Source organism: Argentina silus, assembly GCF_951799395.1.
Source record: "Argentina silus genome assembly, chromosome: 11".
NCBI classification, from domain to species: Eukaryota; Metazoa; Chordata; class Actinopteri; order Argentiniformes; family Argentinidae; genus Argentina; species Argentina silus.
This window is the reverse complement of record NC_139665.1, coordinates 10,316,770-10,324,783: the sequence shown is the minus strand read 5'-3', so window position 1 is coordinate 10,324,783 and position 8,014 is coordinate 10,316,770. Positions and strand designations below refer to the sequence as shown.

Below are 8,014 nucleotides of genomic sequence, written 5' to 3'. Positions count from 1 at the left end.
TCTTGATTGATGGGATTTACCGGTATCCGTAACGATGATCATTATGAAGAGATGATGATGATGCTGCCAATTCTCTCCAGGGATATGACACTGGACTGAATGGTAAATGTTCTCTGGGACACGATGAGGACCTTTTTGGACTCACAACAACACACTTTTTTTTTCTTTTCTGTATAACAAACAATGTGTACGCCGGTGTTGTATTGTAACATTATTGCATTGTGCCTCCCCGCCCCCCTCTTCCATGTAATGTCGTTTAGTGGATAAAGAAGAAAAAGAGAGAGAGATAAGAGATCTTGGCTAACTAGCATTTGAGTACAGTGCAATAGCACACCCTAGGACAAATATAAGGATGGAGTTCTTTTTTTTTTTTTCTCTCTCTCACACACACACACACACACTTATTCAATCATCTTTATTCTTTACATCTACAGCACTTTAAGGAATTGTCTGAGCTAATGGAAGTGGTTACAAAAATAAAGCACATATTGAGGAAATATGACAAGACAGACATATATACATACATGTTGGGTAAGAAACATAAAGGACATTAATGACATTAATCACTAGACAGTTTGTCATCATTACAGCGGTGTATCAAAATTGTGTGGAATCAGATAACATTTCACAATTGCTGTGCATTGGATTCAAGTACTGTATATGTTCAGATATACAATCTGTCTTCAAAAAAACAACACTTGATGACAGAGCAGTTCATGGGGCAACATACACGAGGCTCAGTTCCAAATAACTTGTTGGACATACAACAGATCACAATGTATCAGAAAACCATCAGGAAAGTATTTGAAAAGACCAAATAGGCCTAATGGGATTAATGAGGACACAAACATGATTGAAGCACGCACGCACACACACAATTAATATTACAAACTCAGGGATCATTCCATCATCTGTAAACCCTGTGTATCCATTATCTTGTGCAGCTATAGGTCCAACAATATACATTTACTGTAGTAACTGTATGAGTTGAGGCCTATCATAAGCACTAATACTGATAGTTTCAATGAGCTATAATGAGTTATATTTCATATCACGTTTGCTGCCTCTCTCAAATCTCCTATTGAGTGTATCAAAAAAGTTTTCAATGAGCTCTAGTTAGTAAACATTTAAGAACAGGTCAGGTCAACAACACTGGAATGGCTGATGTACTGTACTACTGTAAACCATACACCATGGTACTCTAGGGCAGTATTGTACCTCAAAATGTCAACACTTCATTCATACTGTTTACATGTGAGAAAGGGCTGGCCAATAACAGAGGGAAAATATTTCAGTCATACCAGTGAGATATTTATATACAAAAGCTATCATGCCAAAATCCATCTCTTTTAGATCTGTATTACCGCAAGCAAAGAAGCTAAACAAAGTATGAAAACTAAAAGTGCTGATGCAGATCATATTGAAGAGTTGTAAAAGAGCTGAAAAAAATCCTGATTACAAAAAAATATGGATGGAATGTTGTTTTTCTCCATTTTCTCCTCTGTGACAATTGTCTTGTTGGTACATAGTCAGGAGGTAAAAGTGGTCAAAAAAAGGCAGTGGGGTCTTGTCCTATACGTCTTCACTCGTCATCAAGCAATTGCCTTCGCTTCAGGCAGGAATGCTTCCCAGAACTTTATAAGCTAGAACAAAGAGAAAGAGGGAAAATTCAGAGCTCATAAACATCTGGAATAAAGAAACATATAACCTGCAAAACCCTTGTTTGAAAACACATTTCAAGGGAGAAAGAGAATAGATTACCCGTTGCTGAGAGTGCAGAAGTGACTCCAAGTATTTCACTATCTGGCTTTTGAAGTCCTTGGACTTCTCTTTCTGTTGATAAGGAAGACATAATAACTGTCATGTACTGTATCAAAGCCCCTCAACAGAACCTCTACGGCAGCACAAGGTTGCTCAAATGAAAAATACAATGCCTACGTACCTCAAACCTGAGTACTTCCTTGCGAACAGTAACACAGATTCTGTCAAAATCCCTCTCGTACTGAGTCACCTTCGCCTCCCACTGTGAATATACGTAACGAGAATAAAACACAGTTGTTACAGATATACAATTAAAAACAGTGCACAAAATACACTCAATAGGTACAAATATCGAAGAGGTTCGACTGACGACTTGTGGGGTATCCAAAAAGCATTGATGAGCCAAATTCAAATCTGAATGAACGGTCCCTTTAAGTACACAATGTACATATAATAATGTGTCTTGTACCTCTGTGATGTCCTCTTTAGCCTGCTGTAGTTTGTCAGGCCTGTTGGCCCATAGGAGCTTGGCCTCTGCTTCCCTCTTCTTCTGCAGTGTACTCTGTGCTTCCTGCCAGCGTTGCCAAGCCTTCATGCGCTGGTCAAAGCAGCCCTTTGGACAGCAACACAATGACAGTCAAGTCCTGAATTAACCGACACACAATAGGTTCGGTCCTAAGTGAGTGCCTCCAATTAGCTACACAGCAAGGCTCTTGCAGCTTAATTTACATTTGAGCAAAAAAGAGTTGTAGATCAGTTAGCATGCTTGTTAACATCAAAAGGCGACATTGAAGTGCTTAGATTGAGTGCTCTCCTGTAACACGAGCCTTCATGCCACTGCCCAGCATAGAAATGGAACAGTCCATCTTAAGCAAAGCGACCCAAGTACGAAACTGTGTGTGCATACTTTGACAGCCCCTAGCAGGCGTATGTAGTCTGCGAGCAGCTCAGAGAAGATGAAGAAGTCACTGCTGGCCTGCTCCTGGTGTAGCTGCTCCATCTTGTCCTCCACCTCGGCCAGCTGGGACAGGGCCCTTGACAGAGCTGTGTTATCCTCAGAGTTCCCCAGCATGGCCATGCTCTTGGCAAACACTGCTGTGTTCCCACACAGTTCTGACAAGACAACAGAAGGACCGCTTACACATCTCATCATCATCACCATCATCATTATCCTCATCTCCAAATGAGAACTAAATGTATCAGCGTTGTTGTATCACTCCAGGTTATGCTACTTCGGTCAGTGTAGACATGTTGGTCGTTCCAATACAATAGGGACTCTGGAGTTACTGGATGTGCAGGCTTTTGTTTCAACTGCAGCCCAGCACTTACACACTCAATTCAAGTAACCTAATCATCGTCCAAACTAGTGACCATGATAGGTGATTATTTGGAGGAAACTAATTGAGGAACAAAAGCAAGAGTGTGTGTGTGTGTGTGTGTGTGTGTGTGTGTGTGTGTGTGTGTGCGTGCGTGTGTGTGTGTGTGTTACCATTCCTGTGGTTAACCAGTGAGTCCACCACTGCATGCAGCTTCCTGAGCTGCTGCTCTTCGCTCTCCACCTCCTGGAACTTATCCTCAAACCACTACAACAGAGAGAGACCTTGAGAGAAGGTTCAGGAAATCATCTCATGTCAGTTCTATATCACTTTGAATGACAACGTGGAGACTATTCGGCATGAAATTTTACTGGGGCATTTGTATCCCCTTGTAGCCTAGTTTATGCAACTTCCTGTATGAACTGTATGAAGAGGATTTCCTTACAGAGTCTGACTCGTTCATCTTGATGGTCATCTTGTTGACAGCGTCTGATGCCCTGTTGATCATCTTCAGGAAGCCAGCTCCGCTCAGCGCTTGTGTGCTCACTGCCCTGGGTAGCTGCCACACGCGCAAAATAAATTCACATTTGCAATAAGGGTGCTTAAACAAGACAATTATATCTCGGTAATAACTAGAATAGGTCATGGTATTTGAGCAATACAATTATATTTTGATGAGAACAAGAATTTTTCATGGCATTTAAGCAATACAATTAGGACAAGCTAATTTAAGTCCATTCCATTCAATACCCCAAGGAGAGGGAAATGGACAACCTTTCTCAACAGAAAGTAACATTCATTATGTCATCATTACATTATATGCCAGTATAACAGCATAATGTACATATATGCAATAGCAAAATAACATAATGGATCATATAAAGTGCAACATGTGAGCTACTCATCATATAGATAATAACCACATAATTACTTAATAACCAAGAGGACAATTTGCAGAGGACGTCTGCTAAATGCCATAAAATGCAAAACAATTCATCCTGATTTGAACAGCCATTAGTCACAAAGTTGAGTGCAGTGGTTTCAGGAACCTTTTGATTGAGCTTACCTCATCTCTCTCCAGGAACTCTCGAACATTAGGGTCTTGTAGCAGGTATGGGTGAGAGACTACTCTCTGGAGGTACCTAGAAAAGTACACAGCTTGAAATGAGCTGAACTAGAGGGAAGACACAATGAAGTGGAGTGGCCACAATGTCATTCAGACAACAATGAATTTTGGAAAATGTAACCCTAACCCTACAGAATTTCCCATTTCATTAAAAAAAAGGAATGTGGCACAAAAATACTGAAAACAACTCCGGTAACATCTATTGCACTGCTGTACATGAAGAACATAACAGTGATAATGCAGACAGATGCTGCTTTAGGCCTTTACCTCTCTAGAGCCGCTCTCCTCCTCTCTACAAACTCAGCAGAGGAAGGGTCTTCCTTTCCCACCTTCACTTTGGTCATTCCTGTTGAGGAAAGACCTGACTGTGAGTGGAAAAACACACAGATGATCCTGCTGAGATCCAGTCAACAGTCACTTTAATCACTGATGATCAATGTGTGACACACACATCAGAAGATGCACAGTGCAATGACACTCAGAGAAATGAAGTAGCACAAACTCTTACACCTCTCTGAAGTCCTGGAATAAATTGCACTTTTAATGTCTTTAAAACCTAAGTGCAGGCTTGATATGTGATGGGGAAACCATTTTGTTTTGAGAATTACAGAATGAGTTGCTCCTCCTGACCTACAACGCTCTTCTCGGGTGGTGGTGGGATAATACAGCCATTCAGATTCTGCTTCATAGACAGCTTCTCATAGAGGCCCAGAAAATCGCTGAACCTCCTCCTCACTGAGAACACAGTGTTCCTGAACATAGGGAGTGTAGTCTGGTGGCAAAGAGCGGGGGATTAAGAGAGGGAGGGGGAGGGAGAGAGAGAGATTGATTGATTGATTGTAAAAGTTGTGTTCGTAATGATTATTTTAATTGTACATACAGACGGTATTTGGTGTGCTTAAATACAATATCAATGTGTCAAAACAAAAAATAACTTTTTTTTTTTTTCTTTTTTTTTTACAATGATACAATGATTTTACAATGAAATACAATGAATGACAGCAGCAACATACCCGAGTGGACACTTTATAGGCCATGTAAGCATTCATACCGTCCCCTAAGAGAAGAGATCAAATCATGCCATGTTACACAGGTGAGAATCTTCAGTGTGGAATCAACCACAGTAAATGTATCTACAAGAGTGTGAAACTTACCAACTTTCTCTGGGTTGGTGACAGTGACATCCATGTCAAAGTTGTCCTGACTCTCATCCTCCTCCAACTGCCGAAGATCAGAATCAGTTGATCGGTAATCGTACTATCCACTGTCACTGTCCACTTTAACTCTTCCAATGACACTATGGCAAGCCTCTCTTCAGTGTGCATGCCAAAATACAGTTTTACACATTTTCTAATGCTGCTCAATGATCGCACATTGATATTACAAATACTAGAATGTATATGAAACTGGACAGACTTTGACCACGTCAGACTTGATAATGAATCTGATCCGAAATATCAGATCTCTCAGACTATCTAATTACACACATTTTAAATTGGTTGTATCCGATATGCTGAAGTGGCATTCTAAAATGTCAGTCCGTTCATCCAATTTGGTTGCTGTGGAATCGTCATTGCTTAGAAATATGATGACCTGAGGACCGCAGTACATTACAAGATGATAAACTACTGCTTCCTGCACTTTTACAAAGTTTTAGGGTCTATCGTGCACCCAGATCACCCCAACAACCCACCAATATTAACTGGTTGCTGTTACAATGTTGTTGCTAAGTTACAGTGATCACTAGGTGGTGTAAACAATTGCCATGTGAGTTCTGATGACACTGATGGGACGTTGTATGCATGTTCCATTTACAAACCAATTGGATATGAAAGATATCCGACCGAGACCACCTCCAAATGCGACCTATACCGACTCTCAAAATATCAGATTTGTGGACTCTTGTTGCATCTACAGTGCGCATTAACATGCAACATATATCGGATATGTAAATACATCTGATGTTGCATGTGAAAGCAGGGTAAACGGGGACTTCAATATTATCATAAGTGTTTTTCACAGATTTCCTACTAAGGTAAAATCCAGGCCCCATATGAAATCAATTGAGTCAACATTTGTAAGCCAAGTCCTACTGTCCATTACCTGCTCCATGGACTTGGGTAGTGTAGCTGATGTGCTTGGTGTGGATGAAGTGGCAGGTCCTGCTGCAGAGGAAGTGGGAAGGTCTTTCCTGGCTGGGTGACGGGGGTTCTCCATAGACAGCTCCACTGAGGCCTCTGACAGAGGGAGAGAGTCAACCGTTTGAGGAAAACATGGACCAAAGATCAACACCGGATTCAACCCTGAGGTTGAGGTGTGAAAAGACAAATGTGCAGATAGAACAGACATTCACACCAGTGGAATTAATTCAATGGTATGAGAGTGACACTACTGTATACCTGCAAAGAGATCGTTCTCATCATCCTCAGAGTGAACACCGTTGGCCTCACGGTTGGATGTTGTGCTGCTGGGGTTGTGAACAGCGGTGCTGGTTTCCTCTTCACTGAAGAGATCAGGTGGTTCCTCACTGTTGGCAGAGTCTGGCAGAAAGTGATCTGTCCTCATTCCAACTGGGTTGCTCTGCAGGGAGAGAGAAGGGAGAGAGAAGTTGTAGGAATGTTGTCAACCACAACAAGGTAGTCTTGCGAGGCCAGACAAGTGTCTTCTACCACTACAGCTCACTCACAACAAGCAAAAAAGGAAATCAACATGAACATTGTTCGGTCAGATTGTTCCCTTTCAGATAAGGCGATGGTCATGCATAGCATTACAATAAAAGAGTGAGAACAACATAATAATTGAGTTGCGAGTACGGCGTATGTTTTAACTGGATTGGACACACTGACTGACATCGTTGCAATTTAAGTGGACAAGCACAAACTTCTCTTCTCCTCCTTGCTTTGGGTGGAAAGGGTGTGTCCATATCTGAACTTCAAGATATGCAATGGGGTAATGTCACGCACATGATAGCGAGCAGGTCGCGGATAAAAGCCAAGAGTAGACCAGGCTCCGCACATTCTAATTGGATAATAGCCGATAATAGTGTTGAAATGAGCAGCATGCTAGTTATTTGCGGCTCTTGCCTTGTGTTCTCCATCAGTTGACCAGCACACACACATTACCGTGAAGGGTTTGGGTGGGTGTATGCACTTGCAATGAGTACAGTATGCAGGAATGCAACCCAACATCAACACACAGTTATATGGCTAGCTAGCTGTAGAGTTCAAACGTAATGGAGACTCGTAGTTGCAGCTTTGTTTTTGGGTTGACAGGAGTCAGAGGTCTTCCGCTAGCTAGCGAGGCAAGGGGAACGCTAGCTAACGGTTAGCTAGCTCATCATCAGAAAAGCTGCACAGAACGAGCCCCAAGCCAATTTAGTTATGTATCTATTGAGTACTCACATTGCCAAGGAAGATGTCTTGCCCATCATCACTGTCTCCATCTCCCATTTCGGAGAGTGGGTCTTGATCCTCTGGTCCGAGGAAAGGAGGGGGATTCCTCTCTGTGTTGGCCGCCATGTCTGTTTTGACAGCTACTACGTAAGCGGAAGATGCCAAATTAGGCCTGACCAGACTACACCACTCTGGGCCTGACTTTAGCGACACCTGCTGGAAAAAAGGCGTTAACGCATGTGGCTACACGATTTACCTTGACAGGCGCAGGCACGTCTAGGTGCAAGCAGGCATATTCCCACGGTGAAATGTCCACTATTTTCCTGAAGTGGAGATATATAGTATGATGATGCAAATCATACTACAACAATGAGCTCTGTCTTCATTTCCATGTCTACACATCCCATGGCTTCATCTGT

At 42.0% G+C, this 8,014-nt stretch overlaps 1 protein-coding gene across 1 annotated transcript; it reads right to left on the bottom strand.

The window, feature by feature from the left end:
* Window positions 1-430: 430 nt before the first annotated feature.
* Window positions 431-7,805, bottom strand: snx1b (sorting nexin 1b). The gene is made up of 15 exons (XM_083680665.1): window positions 7,605-7,805; window positions 6,603-6,783; window positions 6,307-6,440; window positions 5,358-5,424; window positions 5,217-5,260; window positions 4,834-4,975; window positions 4,471-4,549; window positions 4,144-4,219; window positions 3,523-3,636; window positions 3,251-3,344; window positions 2,669-2,874; window positions 2,231-2,374; window positions 1,943-2,023; window positions 1,762-1,833; window positions 431-1,643 (listed from the first exon to the last, which is right to left on the bottom strand). The coding sequence occupies exons 1-15, from the start codon at window positions 7,719-7,721 to the stop codon at window positions 1,593-1,595; spliced, it is 1,602 nt and encodes a 533-aa protein (XP_083536791.1). The 5' UTR covers window positions 7,722-7,805; the 3' UTR covers window positions 431-1,592.
* Between the last annotated feature and the right edge of the window lie 209 nt (window positions 7,806-8,014).

Coding starts and splice junctions, on each gene's coding strand:
- snx1b (XM_083680665.1), bottom strand. CDS start 7,721: ATGGCGGCCAACACAGAGAGGAATCCCCCTCCTTTCCTCGGACCAGAG. Junction 5,261..5,357: donor CACCAACCCAGAGAAAGTTG/GTAAGTTTCACA, acceptor CTCTTCTCTTAG/GGGACGGTATGAATGCTTAC. Junction 2,024..2,230: donor CTAAAGAGGACATCACAGAG/GTACAAGACACA, acceptor GTATATTCACAG/TGGGAGGCGAAGGTGACTCA.